Source organism: Eleutherodactylus coqui, chromosome 7 (assembly GCF_035609145.1).
Source record: "Eleutherodactylus coqui strain aEleCoq1 chromosome 7, aEleCoq1.hap1, whole genome shotgun sequence".
Lineage (NCBI taxonomy): Eukaryota > Metazoa > Chordata > Amphibia > Anura > Eleutherodactylidae > Eleutherodactylus > Eleutherodactylus coqui.
Genome location: NC_089843.1, coordinates 15,763,810 through 15,786,171, shown reverse-complemented (window position 1 = coordinate 15,786,171; position 22,362 = coordinate 15,763,810). Strand labels below are relative to the sequence as shown.

At 46.1% G+C, this 22,362-nt stretch overlaps 1 protein-coding gene across 1 annotated transcript in view; it reads right to left on the bottom strand.

The window, feature by feature from the left end:
* The window catches only part of LOC136573412 (vomeronasal type-2 receptor 26-like), a 28,167-nt gene that overhangs the window by 946 nt on the left and 4,859 nt on the right, over positions 1-22,362 (bottom strand). The window contains exons 3-4 of the mRNA XM_066574704.1: positions 8,595-8,828; positions 5,481-5,604 (exon numbers count right to left, since the gene is read on the bottom strand). Of these exons, the coding sequence (XP_066430801.1) occupies positions 5,481-5,604; positions 8,595-8,828 (358 nt within the window). The remainder of the gene's footprint in view (positions 1-5,480; positions 5,605-8,594; positions 8,829-22,362) is intronic.

Sequence of the window (22,362 nt, the reverse complement as noted above, 5' to 3'; positions counted from 1 at the left end):
TATTCCCATATATACCAAAGGTACTCAACAGGCGAAGCAGGGGCTGAATGCAGACCTCAGCTACCAGATGTCTCCAGACCGGAAAAAGGAGCCATTGCCAATTCCCCGCAGTGGTGTACTGATTTTATAAACAATGGGTCCATGTATGGCTGCAAGTGTACTGCGCATGGATGCATATCACACGCACACGGACCAGAGCAGTGTGACTCTATTTTTTTCAAATTCCCTGCTCTGTTTCAGAATGGGATTACATATGAAAATGCTCCCATATGTAATGTATTGCGTATGGTTAGTTTTTCCTGTGCTGCCTGCTGCATAAACATATAGAGCATGCTGCATTCTCTCTATTGTGCGTATCGACACACAGTGTGTTCTGGTCAGGGATCAATGAAAGTGCATTGACTTCCTTTAGCTAGTTAGAGGCTTATAATGTGGGTCAAGAAAGGTATCATCTCCCCTTAAGGAGAGCCCTATGAGTTGAGTGAGGATACTTATAAGGCCAAGTAAGCTCCTCTGGGAAAGATATGCAAATAAGGAAAATTGAAGAATACCTCTTCAGTGGCACCTATTGGATGGCAGCATTCCTGCAGATTAATATCAGACCTTTTATATTAGTTTTTATAACAATCATTCTTAATTGACATGATTTGCATATATTTCCTATAAGAGCTTGTATGGCCTTATAAGTCTCCTCACTCAGCTCCTAGGTGTCTCCTCACACACCTTCTAGGTGCTCTCATTAAGGAGAGATGATACCCTACCTGACTTATGTCATTGGTCTCCCACTAACCGAGCAAGAAACCTACTGCACACTGATGAGGGGCAAACTCCCAGAAAGAGCTGTCTGTGTATGGTTTTCTGGCTTTTCATCAATTCCCAATCATTATTATAAAGACTTGTATAAAGAGTCTGACATTGACTTGCAGGAATGCTGCCATTTAATATGTGGTCCTGCAAAGGTATTGTCCCATCACTGGGACACAAAACATTGAGCAATGAGGACATCTCAGCCTACGTGTGTAGAAATCTGCTGACGTGATAAACCAAGGTCTCTCAGTTCAAGTATTCTGTTCATCTCAGTTTGCAACAATTGGCGATAACTGGCATGTTGACAGACAGGAGGCATCACACAGTTATACTTTATCTGATATATCAAGATTTACATGGCAGAAAAAACTTGCTTTCAATCTGGCTTTGATACCATTGAAGCCCCTCCCACATGCCACAGATTGAAGCTAGGTACTTGAAAATATGAGCATTTGCTTATCTTGGGGACACCTCTAACTTGCTCAATTTGCATAACTTTACGACTTGTCCATCTTGGTGTTGCAGTTTCAATGTTGAGGAGTGTATCATATGTGAACCTAACCTTATCATGCTTAGAATTAGCTGTAGCAACCCCAGTTGCCAAGCTGTTATCTTGGATAACAGCTTGGCACTTGCTCAAACAAAGGAGATTGGTGAAACCACCGCTCCCCGCTATGGCTCTAGAAGGCTTGAATATGGCCTGAGAGTCTGCCAATTACGGTGGCCTACCAGCTCTTTTGTAACACTGCTAAATATAAGAATGATGAAATATCTTGATATTCATGTCTCCCAGTGAGACAAAATGACCAAATTAAAAAGATAAAGAAAAAAAATGTCAAAACCCTACCTTTTCCCCTTTACTATGTAAATAAAAAAATACAAATCTAATATTGCCACATTCGAAACCCAGAGAAAAAAGTTTGTGCATTTTTTAAACCTGCATGGTGCTCACTAGAGATGAGCATACTCACTAAGGACAAATACTCAAGGGAGTATTGTCCTTTTCGAGTACCTGCCTGCTCGTGAGAAAAGATTCGGGTGCCAGCGGGGGGTGGCGGGGGAGAGCGGGGAGGAACGGGGGGAGATCTCTCTCTCTCTTCCACCCTCCCTCCTGCTCACTCCCGCAACACACCGCTCACCCCAACCAGCACCCGAATCTTTTCTCACGAGCGGGCAGGTACTCGAAAAGGACAATACTTGCTTGAGTATTTGTCCTTAGCGAGTATGCTCGCTCATCTCTAGTGCTCACCATAAAATAACACAAAATGTTGTCTATCTCACCTTACAAAAATCGGAATGGAAAGCGATCCAAGCGTTGTATGGCTCAAAAAACAGTAACCTTAAAATTACAACACATCCTGCAAAAAATATCCCTTGTACAGCAACATTGACAAAATAAGATAAATGTTAAAGGTCTTCGAATACAGAGATTTAAAAAAAAACTTTTCAAGACCATGTGAAAGACTTGCAAAAAAAATTGATATAAATTTGATATTGAGGTAATTGTAGCGAGCTGCAGCAGTAATTGAACATTCCATTTATCCTGAATGTGAATACAGTTAAAAATAAAAGTAAATGCAATTTTTGTAAATCTTTCGTCTGGAAAAAATTGGAATTAAAGGCAATTAGAATATTAGATGTTCCCAAAAATGGGGTAAATGAAGACTAGAGCTCATCCTGCAGAAAAGAAGCCCTCATTGAGCTTCGTTGATGGCAAAATAAAATGTTCTGGCTCTTGGAATGAGATGACACAAAAGCAAATCTTTATTTTAAAAAAAATGTGGTTTTTGTGCACAAAAATAGCAAAACAAAAAACCTGTATAAATGTAGCATCGCCAGAATCGTGCTTGTTCTGCCCAGCAGAGTTAGAAGCATTATAATAGTTCATTTTAGGAGTAGTGTGGTTACAGCACCATCTAGCAGTGTTAAAAATGTATAACCTTGTTTTTCTGTCGTAAAGACTAATGCATTATGGGTAGTTTGCAAGGCATTGTGGGAAGGAGAAACGTCCTGCCTTTAAGAGAGTCAGAGCTGCCTCCTGCATTCTCCTCTTCAAATCCTACTATCCTTGTAAAAGTATATCTGGTAAGAAAGCTACCTTTGTTTCAGAGACAGTATGTTATACAGAGCCGTTCAGTGGTCAGTTGTGTTGTTACTCAGGAGGTTATTACTGTTTAGTTAGCCATGCAGCACTATGTGTAGCGGCCATTTTACCATGTGCCTTCATGTCCCTGTTATGTAATGTTAGTGTGTGCTTCCTATGCATCATACTGATGTGGATTATTTGTATTCTTATACTTTTACCGCACACGTATTCTATGATCTGTTAACCAATAAACTGGTCAGATTAAGAAGGACAGTTTGTTTATTTGGAAGACAGGGATGGTTAAGCTGAATGTCGGACTGCACACCGTGTGAACGTGTAAGAAGACAGACCAGTGAAACAGATGCTAGTCACCAGCTATAGCGGATCGGAGTAGACGGAGCCGCCATCAGCCACGCGGTCTTACGTACAAGATTGCAGCTGCTGCCATTCAGTCACAAGAAACAAGAGTGCAGCCCCCAGTAAACGCAGCACAATCTAAGCCAAGCTGAAGTCTGTTCCTACCTGGACTGAGTCTGCACAGAGACATTAGGCAGCCAGGAAACAGGCACACAATGTCCACTAGCCAGGCATCCTCATATAAGACCAGGTCATGAGCAAGCTGCTCTAGGAAGTCCTCAATAAAAGAAATGGCTGTTCTCGCTCACACAGTAGCTGACACAGCAAAAGTAAGGTCCACCTTTGCAGCACAAGAGAAGCAACTGAAGCTAAGGCAAGCGGATCAAGAAAAAGAGAGAGTCTGCCTGCAGGTGTCACTGGAAAAACTCGCCACAGAGAAAGAAGCGGCAGCCGCATTAGCCAAGGCAGAGTTCCTAGAAGCCACAGAGTTCCCCGAATTAGAGAAACACAGCCAAGTACTCGGGCTAAACCTAGATCACGATCCAGCACTGCACGTCTCAGAATACGTCCATCAGCATCCCAAGGCAGAAGACAACTATGATCCAGTATATCAAACAGCGCAAACAGTGTCAAAAATCCCACTTTGAAGCACAGTTCCCCGAACAAGACACTATACGCCAAAACGATGCTGACCACGACTACCGCCCAACATAAAGGAAGCTACAACCCTCGCTCCGGCTTAAAGAGACGACTTTTGCATCGACCGGTATTATACAGACTGACCTAAGCCAGAAACTGTTAACCAATAAACTGGTCAGATTAAGAAGGACAGTTTGTTTATTTGGAAGACAGAGATGGTTAAACTGAATGTCAGACTGCACACCGTGTGAACGGGTAAGGAGACAGAACAGTGCTGATCTAAAGAATAATTTTATCATGTTATTTATTTTGCACACTGAACGCCGTAAAAATGAAATCCCAAAAACAAAATGGAGGAATTTCTTTTTATTTCCCCAATCCCCCTAAAAAATTAACAAAAGTTATACAATACATGAAATGTGCCCCAAAATGATATAATTCAAAACAGAACTTTTCAGTCTAAAACAATCCCTCATATGGGTGTGTGGATGGAAAAGTTAAAAGTTATGGCTCTAGGAATGCAATGATGAAAAAGAACTGAAAAATGAGTTGGTAATAAAGATGCAAACAGGGGTCGTCACTAAGGGGTTAAGAGTTCTACAATTAATCAAGCTCCACCAGACAAAGTATAAAAAAACAGAAAAATGTTAAATGCAATTAAAGCCATTGTGGAGAATGGTGCCCACTCTAAATGTGTGTTTAGACTGAATGAATTTCATTCACAAAATCATTCAAACAAGCAAAACTGAATGATAATCGAGCCAACGACTGAACGGCGAACCAGAATCATGAGGTTCGTTGTTCAGTTTCAGCCGACATAAAAATCAGCGTCGGCTCGTGCCCTTGTCGGGCAATTTATATACTGATCGTTCACAGATGAAAGTGAAACCCTAAATAATAAGAGAATCTTGCAGTCTGAACCGGCCGTCCGAATGCAGACAAGCTGATGATGACATCACCAGCTCATTCACTCGAGCAGACGAGGCTCGTGAGGTTCTCCTTGTGTCTATAAGGGCCATTAGTTTGATGCCAAGTGTTTCCTGTCTACATTCCCTTTATGTTAACCTCTTGCTGTGCAGTCTGCTGTACATACATTTACGGTGTGGTAAAATTTATTTAAAAGGTTATCCGGGCTAAGAAAACTCCTCACCATTGGATACACGACGAAGAGACTTACTAAAATAAGCTATTAAGGCCTCTTAAAAAGTTTGGCGCATCTTCTATTCCACCTTCCTGTTTACTAAGACTGATGTGAGAAACATTTGTTTTAGTGAATTTGGCCCAAATGGTTAGAAAATTGGTTAGAAAAAGGAAGCAGATGGAATGATTTACACCAAATGTACTAAAAGGCGCACAGTTCTGTCATGTTTTTACCTGACTGGCAGACAGTGAGAACTGAACTCCTCATCTGATATGAGCAGGCGTAGAGTAGCACTTTGCATGAGCATTAACACAACTGTCCATTTCCATCACACCGTACTGTGAAATCCCACCGCTACTTGTGGAGGATTTATTTTTACCTATATCCGATAATTTTCAGCCCCTGTTCCTGCCTGCAGGTTAGTATATCCATGGTATGCAATATTCCTACCTGTTATATTGGACACTTCACCCTCAGAACATGGGACACAGTCATAGCAGCAGACGTGATATCCTCCATTAGAACGTTTTCTGTATCCTGGAGAACATCGATCATTACAGCGAGACTGCGGCTCCTTGAAGAGAAGAAATATGAACTGAAATACAGGGTGGACCAAACGTATGGAGAGACCTGAATTAATAGAAAACAGTGGATGGGAATGCCATCCAGTGTGTGCCATATTGCTAAGGGCCAGGGGATAAATCTGAGAGGGGCGATGACAAACATAATCACCATTTTGAAAGCAGCCATCTCAGAACCAAGTCAATATTTTCAAATGGAAAGTAGTGCATGTGATATATGTATCTGATATTTTTTGAGGAACCCAAATCCATATTTAAGTGCCATGTATCTTTATTCCTGATGAAGTTATACATTTTTCCATGCTCGATGTGCTCAGGGTTGTATCGAATCATTAAGGTGCCTTTTCTCCCATTCACGATGCACTAAGAGCAACACTTCAGCAGAAATGCTTGGACAGTCATTCAGGATTGGGGTACTGTGCTCCCCAGATATTAACACAATCTTTGTCCTCTGCTCGGATCTCACAGCCATATCTATCTGTAGCAAAGAGAAAATTAGTAATAACTTTGCCAGGAATAAAGCTCCGTCACATTAAATTTGGATCCCTCATGAAATTCTCTACCAGATACATATGTCACAAGCATCCGTTCCTATTTGAAAATATCAATTTGATTACTGGACGTCGGCTTTGAAAATAGCTGCTGTGTTGGACCCCCCCCCCCCCCCATACCACACACAGGATGGCATTCCCAACCACCATTTTCTATTGATTCGGGTGTAAATGAAAAGTTAATATAAGAAAAGAATCCTATCCAGCACTGGCTTTAGGTTAGATAATTCTAATTGCCAAAGGCTAAAAATACCCGTAAGTATTGTCACCTAAAATATAACCAAAATACTTTATTATGTAAAAAGACACAGAAAACCTCAAATAATATTTAAAATACAGGGGTAAATGAGATGTGACTAGTAGTCATCAGTTAGTATCATGTGTGTAACTGTGCATGTACACACCCAAACATAGGCCTGGATGACCAACTTCCAAAAGCCTATGTAAAGATTAGTTAATCAGCACCACCAAAACCCTATTAAAACCTAATCTATAGCCTCCCCGACATGTTTCACCTTGCGGAGTCCTCAGGGGGAACAACAACCAGCGCTGTAGTGGGCCGAGCGCTGAACTGATAACTCTTAAATAGAAAAGAGGCGGAACAATCTTTTGAGTAGCCAATCTAGACCAGAGACAAGGCAGCAGCAAATAATGATGTGAGAAAATCTTTACAGACAGCGAATGGTGCTATAGTTTGACCAATCCCATATCGGTGGCTCCACCAATTATAATGTTTTACCAGAGCATGCCCAGTGCAGAACAGGGGCGGCTATCTCAATAGAGCGTGTGCATACACTTAGAAAAATAAATGAATGTTGTCCCCTTCTTATAAAGGACTCACAAGTTATGTCCCCTTTTTCATAGCCTGCTTATAATAATGTTCATATCGTAAATATTATGTCTATTTTTGCTGTTATAGTTGAAGTGTCGTGCCGGAGGAAGTAGTTTATAAATGGGCCTATAGTTAGGTGGTGGTAATTTACAAAAGAAAAAGCCTTCTGTTTAAGTGGGTCTGTGTGACTGGTGTGCATGATTTATATGTATGGCTGGGGGTTTTTGTTTTTCCTTGTCTCTTTCTAGTATCAGTCCTCCGCCCTAGTCTGTCTCAGTAGGCGGGGCATTCCTTTCACCTTTCTTTAGTCACAGTATTGACTTTAGCTATTGTCTGTACCATAGACTATTACTTTTTTCGGATTGTGTGATGATCTTTCCACTCATCTCTTTATTTTTCCTGCCAGTCACCCTTCTCTATTTTGAAGTGTAGTTACATTGTTGTATTTGCTCTTTTACACGAGGAAGTAATGTTGATTCCACTTGCCTCACCTTTTGTCTGTGGAGAGAAGAGTTATGTATGTGCTCCATAGCTATACTAGTGCATCCTGGATTCTGTTCAGCCTAGTAAAATTTCTCCTGGTTAGGTCAAACCAGTTTCATCCATCCTATCATAAACGAAGGCTATACTCAGTACTCAGAAAGTGACATTTATTAGGTGGTCTCAGAACACCAGGAATGGGTTTATAATTTTAGTAAAGTAACCAGGAGGTGGGGGGGGGGGCAGCAGCTGTGTTTACAGGTTTCACCTTACACACTCCAAGACTCTGCAGAGTCCTAAAGGTGAATTGGAATAGAACACTGAGATATCCTTTCTCCGGATCATACACTCTGTTTTAGAGGTGCTGAGGTTAGCTTATTTTAAGTAGGGGGGGGAACTGTAGTGGCCCAAAACATCTATTCCTGGTCCCCTCCATTAGTGCCATATATAGTGTGTATGCACTGTGCAAACTGTCTTGTCTTTGTTATGTGTATTGCACAGCTGCAGCAAGTGAGACATTAATGTTTGCATGAGCTGGGAGATGTCTGTAAATGTATAATTTAATGTCCTGTCACGTGGTATGAGTGAGATTATAAATGTGTGTGATTTAGGTGTGATTAAAGTCTATTTCTCTGAGTTCCTGAGAGTGCCATCCACATGAGGGTACCTTCAAACCTCATGTGGTGAAGATGGAAGAAGAGCAGTTTCCTAAGGAAAATATGCCAGGAACCGTCTAAGAGAGAAAGAGACTTCAAGAGTGAGTGGGAATAAGAAAAGGCTGTGATCACCTTGCAGAGGTACTATCTTACTTGAGTGCCTGTGGAGTGACCCTACCCCTTTTCCTCCTCTGGAGAGTTCCCCTGCCATGAGCGGTTCCTGACAGAAAACTTGTGCAGCAGGATCGGTGTCATCCTGTGCTTCCTCCCTGACCTATAATCTGCTGTTTTGCCTTCACGGCTGTATTTTACATTTGTGCCTCGTACCAAGTTTTCTTCAAGTAAAGTTTGCCAGGCCCTGACCATTCCCAAGGACCTGAGGTATATCTGACGATATATCGGCCTATGTAAAATGGCCCTTACAGAGGAGCTTAGTATGAGCTGTGGTGGCCGGTTCCACTTACTTGGCCTTTTTTCCATGTGATGGAATCTGTGAATGTCATCTGCAGTTTCCCTTCTGATGATGCATAAAAGGTGGCTTTTTGTTTGCTTATTAAGAAAAACTCACGGCTGTTCTTGGTTTTGTGCAGAATCCAATTTGCTAAGTAGCAATGAAAGGGTACTTGACCTTCATCAGTAAAGGTAATCTCCTCTCCACCAGGATCAGTGTAATTGACGTATTTCATGTATTTGTTCAACTGCAAAAAAGGGATAAAGATGTGAGAATGAAGCGGCGTCACATCATCACGGATTATTATCTGCATTCCCACATTGTAGAACCCCATTTACTATAGGACTGACTATAGTTATTATCACAGACAGACCTCTGGGCTAAGAATGAACCCACAACATCACTGTTGGATTTGAATTAGGCCGTGGTCAGATGAGTAATTTTTTTTTTAGCACATGTATAGGTGGGATTAAAAATTGGCTCTATTTGAACCAATGCTTTCCAATGAAAGTGGTCACATGTCCGATTTATACATGTGGGAAAAAAATTGCACCTGGAAGAGATAGGACAGCGTTTAAAATCGCACATCGCATGGGTAAAAAACACGTGACCATCGCAAAAAAAATAAATAAAATAAAATCGCACATAAATAGTGCTATCAGTATGCCCTGCTGCAGCTATGACAGCTGCAGCAGGGGATTCCTTTGATGTGACCCCCCTGGATGCTGTTACATTCATTGAATTGTTGAGCACTGCCTCTGATTGATCACAGTGCTCAGCCAATCAAATGCAGCGCTTTCAGGGGGCAGTTAATTTTCAATTCCTGGCCAGAAGAGATGCTGAAGAAGACTGCCAGGGACCTGGAAGAAGACGCACCTGAGATGACAGCGTTTCTAAGTTCATGTATTATGTTTGTTTTTTTCTGCAGCAAGAGATTATTTTCATTGTAGGGCTTATATTTCAAGCCCCCTGCTTGCTGATACTCCTCGTGAAGGGGGTTGCCTTCATCCCATTTCTTTTAATGGGGCGTCAACAGCACAAGCCCCATTGAAAGCAATGGGACAGCATCACGCTCCTTTGTCACAGCCATTACAGCTGTGGCAGGGGATTCCTTCATACCCGCGGGGAGTCCCCTTATAACTGAACACTGTTTTACTGTAAGAAAGGCCAGATGGGTACGTTTCAGTAACATACCAAGGAATACAGGCCTCAATGCACTCCAGCAGTCAGAGTGATCTTTATCAGGGACATCTCTGTGTGCTTTCCGTAGACTTTTATGGGAGCTGGAAATCTTGCACCACGCACCTCGGATCGTGCGGACAGGCTAATTCAAATAGCTGGGATCCACCCATTCATGTGATCTTTAGTGCAGTATAGACAAATCTTTTCATGCACCTATACGCCGTGCAGACAGCACTCATGTGAACGAGCCCTAACCATGTGATAGGGTGGGCTAACTACATCCAAGATCACATAGATCAAGATCTAATTCTTATTGTGGTCCTATTTTCTTGTCAGAAGCTCCTAGGGAGAGATTATGATCATCATGTTTTGGCGCACAGTTTTACCAATCTATTGATACTAAACATGAGGGTCGTATCTTACTGAGTTAGGCTGATGTTGGGTTGAGGGGGTCCCAGGATAGATCATCAATATGAGAAGTGGAAAAACCCTTTATGGCTCTGAAGATTACTATCAATATATGTATATAATAGTTGAAATGTACTTTATTTATAACCCTTCCAGTATCTATAGGGTATCCAGTATAGTGAATGTATGTGCTGGAGGGTCACCTGTTGTATGTTTATTTTACTGCTTTACGCATTATTTTGATATACAGCTCATCTACAATGTGCTTCATTCTCTGTTTGTTCCCTTTAGGGTACCGTCACACTTGTGATCGCGATATCACTGCATTATTTTTTGCAAGTGTCAATAGGAAGTTCTAATGTTAAAAACACATTGCAAAAAAATCGCAAGTTCGTGCTTTGCGATTTTTGTGTGATGCATTTTTAACACTTGAAAGTCTTATTGACATTGTCATGAGAAAAAAAAACAGCAAAATTGCGGTCACGAGTGTGAAGGCACCCTTAGGCCCAATGCCCACAGCTGTATTCGCACTGTGGGATCCGGAGCAAGTGTTTGCCTCTGGATCCCGCAGCCAGTACTCCCCATAGGACATGCTATAAAAATGCTTTTCAATAGCGGAAATTAACTGCAATTTTCCACTCGCGGGGGAAAAGATAGCAGGTCCTATTGTAGTGCGAGCCTCGCATGGACATCCATTGCAGTCAATGGAAGCCGTCTGTCCCAAAATGAGTCACAGCGGATCCTTGTGGTCACCAACGTGACTCTCTGAACCACGCATATGTGGCAGTACATCAGCTGGAACATCCGCAGAGCAGAAAGAAGACTTCAAAACAGGTACGCAGGGGTCAATGCCGGGCATAGGGTCTGATTCCGCTGAGAGATTTTGCAGTCTGAATCTGAACTGGCTGTTTGCATTCAGTCTTATTGTAAAATGTAAAAAACATATATAAAGAAGTGTGCAGCCATCAACCGGCGTATGCATAGACGAGCAACTTAAATCTGCCCACATAAGGGACAGTTCATCTACATATGTGCAGCTGATGACCGCACGGCACTCGTGCAAGACATGGCAGAGCTACATGTGTCTGAGAAGGCAAGAGAGGTGGACCTGGGGGGACGAATAGTTAGCTAGCAGGGTTGGCACACCACCAGACTACTCTGCCTCATTTACATACGGCACACCAGGAAACTACTCTGCCTCATTTACATACGGCACAGTACAACTTTAAGCTCAAATTACTGAGCTATGCATTTGTTATCAGATAAAATAGGTTCTACTAAAAAAAGACAAGGACACCGTATATTGGCTCGGCCTAAAAACCGAGCCGATATACGGTCGTCTAAATAAGCCCTTAATTTCAGGCATAAAACAAAATCCTGCTTATCCAGCACTTTCTATACAGAGTCCGTCCCTGACTATATGGACGGCTCGCTGCAGCCGCCCGAAAACCACACGTTTGTACACAAGACCAGTTTGTCCCTTGGGGCAGCTTCCAGTATCTAACTGCACCTGGCCTCTTCCCTGTCTGCAAAGCTGCAGACTTTATGGACTAGGTTAATTACCCAACCTCTGCACCTGAGGATCTTGCCTCACCCTAATCAGACCTGGAGTGCATGGAGTGGAACGGACAGCCTCAGTACCAAGCCTGCCATCCATTCCAAAAAAAACCAGGCCCGAACATGTTTTAAAACATCTCCAGCAACTACTCTTGCGGGAGATCATATTGCATCCTGTTTTTTTCTCGTGTCCCATACAGTGAGACACAAACTCCCTTCATAACCATTGTGCGTAACATCTGAATCGAGGTGGAACATACTGACCGTCCATTATTAACCCCTTCAGTGTCTCTCTCTCTATATATATATATATATATATATATATATATATATATATATATATATATATATATATATATATATATATACTAGCTGATATACCGAGGAAAAACATATGTTCACCATTTTGCATAGTTCTCTGCGTTACCCAGAAAACACCACGGTGAGGTAACCATGCGACGTTTCCTTTATATAAAATGACATCAGGAAGTGAGATAATTTGATTACGTACATAAAATTTGGACACTAATTATTTTACGCTTAGAATTGAATAATCGAGTTGGGACCCATTAGCTTTTCCTATTTATGACATAATCAATGCGCCTGCCAAATTTCCCATTTCTATGACACCGGAAAGTGAAAAAATTAGATTCTGCACGTAAAATTTGGACGCTAATTCTTTTGCGCATAGAATTGAATAATCGAGTTGGGACCCATTCGCTTTTCCTACTTATGACATAATCAATGCTCCTGCCAAATTTCCCGTTTCTATGACACCGGAAAGTGAAAAAATTACATTCCACATGTAAAATTTCGACGCCAATTCTTTTCCTATTTATGACATAATCAATGCCCGTGCCAAATTTCATGTTTCTATGACATTGGGAAGTGAGAGATTTAGATTATGTACGTAAAATTTGGACGCTAATTCTTTTGCACATAGAATTGAATAATGGAGTTGGGACCCATTAGCTTTTCCTATTTATGACATAATCAATGCTCGTGCCAAATTTCCTGTTTCTATGACACCGGAAAGTGAGAAAAGTACATTCTGCACGTAAAATTTGGACGCTAATTCTTTTGCGCATGGAATTGAATAATGGAGTTGGAACCCATTAGCTTTTCCTGTTTATGTCATAATCAATGCTCGGGGCAAATTTCACGTTTCTATGACACCAGAAAGTGAGAGAATTAGATTCCGTACGTAAAATTTCGACGCTGATGCTTTTGCGCATAGAATTGAATAATTGAGTTGGGACCCATTAGCTTTAATATTTATGACATAATCAATGCTCGTGCCAAATTTCCCGTTTCTATGACACCGGAAAGTGAAGAAATTACATTCCGCATGTAAAATTTCAACGCTAATTCTTTTGCGCATAGAATTGAATAATGGAGTTGGGACCCATTAGCTTTTCCTATTTATGACATAATCAATGCTCCTGCCAAATTTCCCGTTTCTATGACACCGGAAAGTGAAAAAATTACATTCCGCACGTAAAATTTGGACGCTAATTCTTTTGCGCATAGAATTGAATAATCGAGTTGGGACCCATTAGCTTTTCCTACTTATGACATAATCAATGCTCCTGCCAAATTTCCCGTTTCTATGACACCGAAAAGTGAAAAAATTACATTCCGTACGTAAAATTTGGACGCTAATTCTTTTGCGCATAGAATTGAATAATGGAGTTGGGACCTATTAACTTTTCCTATTTATGACATAATCAATGCTCTTGCCAAATTTCATGATTCTATGACATTGGGAAGTGAGAGATTTAGAGTATGTACGTAAAATTTGGACGCTAATTCTTTTGCGCATAGAATTGAATAATGGAGTTGGGACCCATTAGCTTTTCCTATTTATGACATAATCAATGCTCGTGCCAAATTTCCTGTTTCTATGACACCGGAAAGTGAGAAAATTACATTCCGCACGTAAAATTTGGACGCTAATTCTTTTGCGCATGTAATTGAATAATGGAGTTGGAACCCATTAGCTTTTCCTATTTATGTCATAATTAGAGATGAGCGAACGTACTCGTCCGAGCTTGATGCTCGTTCGAGTATTAGCGTGTTCGAGATGCTCGTTACTCGTAACGAGTACCACGCGATGTTCGGGTTACTTTCACTTTCATCTCTGAGACATTAGTGCACTTTTCTGGCCAATAGAAAGACAGGGAAGGCATTACAACTTCCCCCTGCGACGTTCAAGCCCTATACCACCCCCCTGCAGGGAGTGGCTGGCGAGATCAGGTGTCACCCGAGTATATAAATCGGCCCCTCCCGCGGCTCGCCACAGATGCGTTCTGACATAGAGGAGGGAAAGTGCTATCTTGGTGGAGCTGCTATAGGGAGAGTGTCAGGAGTATTTTAGGCTTCAAGAACCCCAACGGTCCTTCTTAGGGCCACATCTAACCGTGTGCAGTACTGTGGAGGCTGCTTTTTGCAGTGTTGCACTTTTTTTTTTTTTGGTATATCGGCCGTGCAGAGCATTGCGCCCTGCAGTAATACTCCAGGGACAGAAGTGCTTAGGCAGGGACAGAAGACATATTATTGATTGAATGTAGGCAGTGGGCCTTTGCTAAAAAAATTTGGGCAAAAAATCTATTTGGCCTGCCTGCAACTGTGCTCAGTGTTCTGGGTCTGTCTGTGCTGGGTGTAGTAGTTCTACAAAATCATACGCAGCCAGCTAAGTGTTACAGCAGGCTTGCGCCAAATTATTTCCTGGCTCTGTCTGGGCTCTGAAATCACCGCTGTGTTGCAGTTCACAGTGCAACACTGTGCAGTTCTGTGACATACTCCAGGGACAGAAGTGCTTAGGCAGGGACAGAAGACATATTATTGATTGAATATAGGCAGTGGGCCTTTGCTAAAAAAATTTGGGCAAAAAGTCTATTTGGCCTGCCTGTCACTGTGCTCAGTGTTCTGGGTCTGTCTGTGCTGGGTGTAGTAGTTCTATAAAATCATACGCAGCCAGCTAAGTGTTACAGCAGGCTTGCGCCAAATTATTTCCTGGCGTTCCGTAAGCGAAGTCAGCCTCCAACCACAGGCCAATAAGCGGCACATTTAATTACAGCGTTCTGTTTCTGCATTACTGGTAATACAGCATGCTGAGGGGTAGGGGTAGGCCTAGAGGACGTGGGCGCGGCCGAGGACGCGGAGGCCCAAGTCCGGCTGTGGGCACAGGCCGAGCTCCTGATCCAGGTGTATCGCAGCCGACTGCTGCGGGATTAGGAGAGAGGCACGTTTCTGGCGTCCCCACATTCATCGCACATTTAATGGGTCCACGCGGTAGACCTTTATTAGAAAATGAGCAGTGTGAGCAGGTCTTGTCGTGGATGGCAGAAAGTGCTTCCAGCAATCTATCGTCCACCCACAGTTCTGCGTCGTCCACTGCTGCAACTCAGAATCCTCTGGCTGCTGCTCCTCCTTCCTCCCAGCCTCCTCACTCCATGAAAATGACACATTCTGAGGAGCGGGCAGACTCCCAGGAACTGTTCTCGGGCCCCTGCTCAGATTGGGCAGCAGTGGTTCCTCTCCCACCAGAGGAGTTTATCGTGACTGATGCCCAACCATTGGAAAGTTCCCGGGGTCCGGGGAATGAGGCTGGGGACTTCCGGCAACTGTCTCAAGACCTTTCAGTGGGTGAGGAGGCCGATGACGATGAGACACAGTTGTCTATCAGTGAGGTAGTAGTAAGGGCAGTAAGTCCGAGGGAGGAGCGCACAGAGGATTCAGAGGAAGAGCAGCAGGACGATGAGGTGACTGACCCCACCTGGTTTGCTACGCCTACTGAGGACAGGTCTTCAGAGGGGGAGGCAAGGGCAGCAGCAGGGCAGGTTGCCAGAGGCAGTGCGGTGGCCATGGGTAGAGGCCGGGCCAGACCGAATAATCCACCAACTGATTCCCAAAGCGCCCCCTCGCGCCATGCCACCCTGCAGAGGCCGAGGTGCTCAAAGGTCTGGCAGTTTTTCACTGAGAGTGCAGACGACCGACGAACAGTGGTGTGCAACCTTTGTCGCGCCAAGATCAGCCGAAGAGCCACCACCACCAGCCTCACCACCACCAGCATGCGCAGACATATGATGGCCAAGCACCCCACAAGGTGGGACGAAGGCCGTTCACCGCCTCCGGTTTGCACCGCTGCCTCTCCCCCTGTGCCCCAACCTGCCACTGAGATCCAACCCCGCTCTGAGGACACAGGCACTACCGTCTCCTGGCCTGCATCCACACCCTCACCTCCGCTGTCCTCGGCCCCATCCAGCAATGTCTGTCAGCGCAGCGTCCAGACGTCGCAAGCGCAAGTACGCCGCCACGCACCCGCGCGCTCAAGCGTTAAACGTGCACATTGCCAAATTTATCAGCCTGGCGATGCTGCCGTATAGGGTTGTGGAAACGGAGTCCTTCAAAAGTATGGTGGCGACGGCGGCCCTGCGCTACTCAGTTCCCAGTTGCCACTACTTTTCCCGATGTGCCGTCCCAGCCCTGCACGACCATGTCTCCCGCAACATTGTACGCGCCCTCACCAACGCGGTTACTGCCAAGGTCCACTTAACAACGGACACGTGGGCAAGCACAGGTGGGCAGGGCCACTATATCTCCCTGACGGCACATTGGGTGAATTTAGTGTAGGCTGGGACAGAGTCAGAGCCTGGGACCACTCACGTCCTACCCACCCCCAGAATTGCGGGCGCCAGCTCGGTGGTGGTATCTGCGGCGGTGTATGCTTCCTCCACTAAAGCACCCTCCTCCTCCTCCCCCTCCAACGCAACCTCTGTCTCGCAATCAAGATGTGTCAGCAGCAGCCGCACGGCTCCAGCAGTCGGTGTCGCGCGGCGTGGCAGCACAGCGGTGGGCAAGCGGCAGCAGGCCGTGCTGAAACTACTCAGCTTAGGAGATAAGAGGCACACGGCCCACGAACTGCTGCAGGGTCTGACAGAGCAGACCGACCGCTGGCTTGCGCCACTGAGCCTCCAACCGGGCATGGTCGTGTGTGACAACGGCCGTAACCTGGTGGCGGCTCTGCAGCTCGGCAGCCTCACGCACGTGCCATGCCTGGCCCACGTCTTTAATTTGGTGGTTCAGCGCTTTCTGAAAAACTACCCACGCTTGTCAGACCTGCTCGGAAAGGTGCGTCGGCTCTGCGCACATTTCCGCAAGTCCAACACGGACGCTGCCACCCTGCAACATCGGTTTAATCTGCCAGTGCACCGACAGCTGTGCGACGTGCCCACACGGTGGAACTCTACGCTCCACATGTTGGCCAGGCTCTATGAGCAGCGTAGAGCTATAGTGGAATACCAACTCCAACATGGGCGGCGCAGTGGGAGTCAGCCTCCTCAATTCTTTTCAGAAGAGTGGGCCTGGTTGGCAGCCATCTGCCAGGTCCTTGGAAAGTTTGAGGAGTCTACCCAGGTGGTGAGCGGCGATGCTGCAATCATTAGCGTCACCATTCCTCTGCTATGCCTCTTGAGAAGTTCCCTGCAAAGCATAAAGGCAGACGCTTTGCGCTCGGAAACAGAGCCGGGGGAAGACAGTAGGTCGCTGGATAGTCAGAGCACCCTCCTGTCTATATCTCAGCGCGGTGAGGAGGAGGAGGAGGAAGATGAGGAGGAGGGGGAAGAGACAGCTTGGCCCACTGCTGAGGGTACACATGCTGCTTGCCTGTCATCCTTTCAGCGTGTATGGCCGGAGGAGGAGGAGGATCCTGAAAGTGATCTTCCTAGTGAGGACAGCCATGTGTTGCGTACAGGTACCCTGGCACACATGGCTGACTTCATGTTAGGATGCCTTTCTCGTGACCCTCGCGTTACACGCATTCTGGCCACTACGGATTACTGGGTGTACACACTGCTTGACCCACGGTATAAGGAGAACCTTTCCACTCTCATACCCGAAGAGGAAAGGGGTTCAAGAGTGTTGCTATACCACAGGACCCTGGTGGACAAACTGATAGTAAAATTCCCCTACGACAGCGCTAGTGGCTGAAGGCGCAGTTCCGAGGGCCAGGTAGCAGGGGAGGCGCGGAGATCAGGCAGCATGTACAGCACAGGCAGGACAACACTCTCTAAGGCCCTTGACAGCTTTATGGCTCCCCAGCAAGACTGTGTCACCGCTCCCCAGTCACGGCTGAGTCGGCGGGAGCACTGTAAAAGGATGGTGAGGGAGTACGTAGCCGATCGCACGACCGTCCTCCGTGACGCCTCTGCCCCCTACAACTACTGGGTGTCAAAGCTGGACACGTAGCCTTAACTCGCGCTGTATGCCCTGGAGGTGCTTGCTTGTCCTGCGGCTAGCGTCTTGTCAGAGAGGGTGTTTAGTGCGGCTTGGGGAATCGTCACAGATAAGCGTACCCGCCTGTCAACCGACAGTGCCGACAGCCTAACACTCCTCAAGATGAACAAAGCCTGGATTTCCCCAGACTTCTCTTCTCCACCAGCGGACAGCAGCGATACCTAAGCAATACGTAGGCTGCACCCGCGGATGGAAGCATCGTTCTCTATCCCCATCAAAAACGGGGACCTTTTTGCTTCATCAATCTGTGTATAATATTCCTTCTCCTCCTCCTGCTCCTCCTCCTGAAACCTCACATAATCACGCAGAACGGGCAATTTTTCTTACGCCCACAAGGCTCAGTCATATAATTTTTGTAAACAATTTTTAGACGTTTCAATGCTCATTAAAGCGTTGAAACTTTCACCTCAACCAATTTTTATTTTAACTGGGCTGCCTCCTGGCCTAGTTACCAATTAAGCCACATTAACCAAAGCGATTAATGGGTTTCACCTGCCCTCTTGGTTGGGCATGGGCAATTTTTCTGAGGTACATTAGTACTGTTGGTACACCAATTTTGGGGCCCTCACCTACAGTGTAATCAAATTAATTTTTAGCCCACCTGCATTACAGCTGACGTTACATCAGCTGTGTTGGGCACTGCAATGGGATATATTTATGTACCGCCGGTGGGTTCCAGGGAGCCACCCATGCTGTCGGTCCACACGGAGTTGTAACTACATGTGTCCACTTTTAAAGAACCCCAGTCTGACTGGGGCATGCAGTGTGGGCCGAAGCCCACCTGCATTAAACATGAATTTTTTGTTACCTCAGCTGTGATGGGCAATGCAATGGGATATATTTATGTACCGCCGGTGGCTTCCTGGCACCCACCCATGCTGTCAGTCCACACGGAGTTGTAACTACATGTGTCCACTTCTAAAGAACCCCAGTCTGACTGGGGCATGCAGTGTGGGCCGAAGCCTACCTGCATTAAACATGACATTATTACCTCAGCTGTGATGGGCAATGCAATGGGATATATTTATGTACCGCCGGTGGGTTCGAGGGAGCCACCCATGCTGTGGGTCCACAGGGAGTTGTAACTGCATGTGTCCACTTCTAAAGAACCCCAGTCTGACTGGGGCATGCAGTGTGGGCCGAAGCCCACCTGCATTAAACATGAATTTATTACCTCAGCTGTGATGGGCAATGCAATGGGATATATTTATGTACCGCCGGTGGCTTCCTGGCACCCACCCATGCTGTCGGTCCACAGGGACTTCACAATAGGGAGTTGTACCTGCCTGTGTCTATGAATTAAAAACCCTGCTCCGGTTGGGGCATGCAGTGTGGGCCGAAGCCCACCTGCATTTAATCTGATGTTAGCTCTGCTGTCCAGGGCACTGCAATGGGATACATTTATGTATAGCCGGTGGGTTCCAGGGAGCCACCCATGCTGTGGGTGCACACGGAATTCCCATTGCGGAGTTGTACCTGCCTGTGACTATTTATAAAAAACCGCGGTCTGACTGGGGCATGCAGACACCTTGACAGAATGAATAGTGTGTGGCACATAGGTTCCCCATTGCTATGCCCACGTGTGCAGCTCCAGATGGAGGTGGCACAGGATTGGATTTCTCATTGCTTCTGTACAGCATTGTGGACTATCGCCCTGCCCCTTTTAAAGAGGGTCGCTGCCTAGCCATGCCAACCCTCTGCAGTGTGTGCCTGCGGTTCCTCTGGCAGACGCACTTATAAATAAACATGAGGGTGGCGTGGCATGAGGGCAGCTGAAGGCTGGGCAGGGACAGTTTGGTGTGCGCTGTGGACACTGGGTCGTGGGGGGGGGGGGTTGGGCAGCATGTTACCCTGGAGAAGTGGCAGCGGAGTGTCATGCAGGCAGTGATTGTGCTTTGTTGGAGGTAGTGTGGTGCTGAGCAAAGTTATGCATTGCTAATGAGGGCTTTTCAGAAGTAAAAGTTGTTGGGAGGGGGGGCCCACTCTTGCCGCTATTGTGGCTTAATAGTGGGACCTGGGAACTTGAGATGCAGCCCAACATGTAGCCCCTCGCCTGCCCTATCCGTTGCTGTGTCGTTCCCATCACTTTCTTGAATTGCCCAGATTTTCACAAACGAAAACCTTAGCGAGCATCGGCGATATACAAAAATGCTCGGGTCGCCCATTGACTTCAATGGGGTTCGTTATTCGAAACGAACCCTCGAGCATCGCGAAAAGTTCGTCTCGAGTAACGAGCACCCGAGCATTTTGGTGCTCGCTCATCTCTAGTCATAATCAATGCTCGGGGCAAATTTCACGTTTCTATGACACTAGAAAGTGAGAGAATTAGATTCCGTACGTAAAATTTCGATGCTGATTCTTTTGCGCATAGAATTGAATAATCAAGTTGGGACCCATTAGCTTTTAATATTTATGACATAATCAATGCTCGTGCCAAATTTCCTGTTTCTATGACACCGGAAAGTGAGAAAATTACATTCCACACGAAAAATTTGGACGCTAATTCTTTTGCGCATAGAATTGAATAATCGAGTTGGGACTAGAGATGAGCGAACGTACTCGTCCGAGCTTGATACTCGTTCGAGTATTAGCGTGTTCGAGATGCACGTTACTCGTGACGAGTACCACGCGATGTTCGGGTTACTTTCACTTTCATCTCTGAGACGTTAGCGCGCTTTTCTGGCCAATAGAAAGACAGGGAAGGCATTACAATTTCCTCCTGCGACGTTCAAGCCCTATACCACCCCCCTGCAGTGAGTGGCTGGGGAGATCAGGTGTCACCCGATTATATAAATCGGCCCCTCCCACGGCTCGCCACAGATGCGTTCTGACATAGAGGAGGGAAAGTGCTATCTTGGTGGAGCTGCTATAGGGAGAGTGTCAGGAGTATTTTAGGCTTCAAGAACCCCAACGGTCCTTCTTAGGGCCACATCTAACTGTGTGCAGTACTGTGGAGGCTGCTTTTTGCAGTGTTGCACATTTTTTTTTTTTTGGTATATCGGCCGTGCAGAGCATTGCGCCCTGCAGTAATACTCCAGGGCCTGAAGCGCTTAAGCAGGGACAGAAGACATATTGATTGAATATAGGCAGTGGGCCTTTACAAAAAAATTTTGGGAAAAAAATCTATTTGGGCTGCCTGTCACTGTCCTCAGTGTTCTGGTTCTCTGTTGGGTGTAGTAGTTCTCCAAATTCATACGCAGCCAGCTAAGTGTTACAGCAGGCTTGCGCAAAATTATTTCCTGGCGTTCCGTAAGCGAAGTCAGCCTCCAACCACAGGCCAATAAGCGACACATTTAATTACAGCGTTCTGTTTCTGCACTACTGGTAATACACCATGCTGAGGGGTAGGGGTAGGCCTAGAGAACGTGGACGCGGGCGAGGACACGGAGGCCTAAGTCAGGGTGTGGGCACAGGCCGAGCCAGTGCGTTGGCCAGGGGTAGAGGCAGGGCCAGACCGAATAATCCACCAACTGTTTCCCAAAGCATCCCCTCGCGCCATGCCACCCTGCAGAGGTCAAGGTGCTCTACGGTGTGGCAGTTTTTCACAGAGAGGCCTGACGACCGACGAACAGTGGTGTGCAACCTTTGTCGTGCCAAGATCAGCTGGGGAGGCACCACTACCAGCATGCGCAGGCATATGATGGCCAAGCACCCCACAAGGTGGGACGAAGGCCGTTCACCGCCTCCGGTTTGCACCACTGCCTCTCCCCCTGTGCCCCAACCTGCCACTGAGATCCAACCCCCCTCTGAGGACACAGGCACTACTGTCTCCTGGCCTGCACCCACACCCTCACCTCCGCTGTCCTCGGCGCCATCCAGCAATGTCTCTCAGCGCAGCGTCCAGACGTCGCTAGCGCCACTGTTTGAGCGCAAGCGCAAGTACGCCGCCACGCACCCGCACGCTCAAGCGTTAAACATGCACATTGCCAAATTGATCAGCCTGGTGATGCTGCCGTATAGGCTTGTGGAAACGGAGGCTTTCAAAAGCATGATGGCGGCGGCGACCCGCGCTACTCAGTTCCCAGTCGCCACAACTTTTCCCGATGTGCCATCCCAGCCCTGCACGACCACGTCTCCCGCAACATTGTACACGCCCTCACCAACGCGGTTACTGCCAAGGTCCACTTAACAACAGACACGTGGACAAGCACAGGCGGGCAGGGCCACTATATCTCCCTGACAGCACATTGGGTGAATTTAGTGGAGGCTGGGACAGAGTCAGAGCCTGGAACCGCTCACGTTCTACCCACCCCCCGAATTGCGGGCCCCAGCTCGGTGGTGGTATCTGCGGCGGTGTATGCTTCCTCCACTAAACCACCCTCCTCCTCCTCCTACGC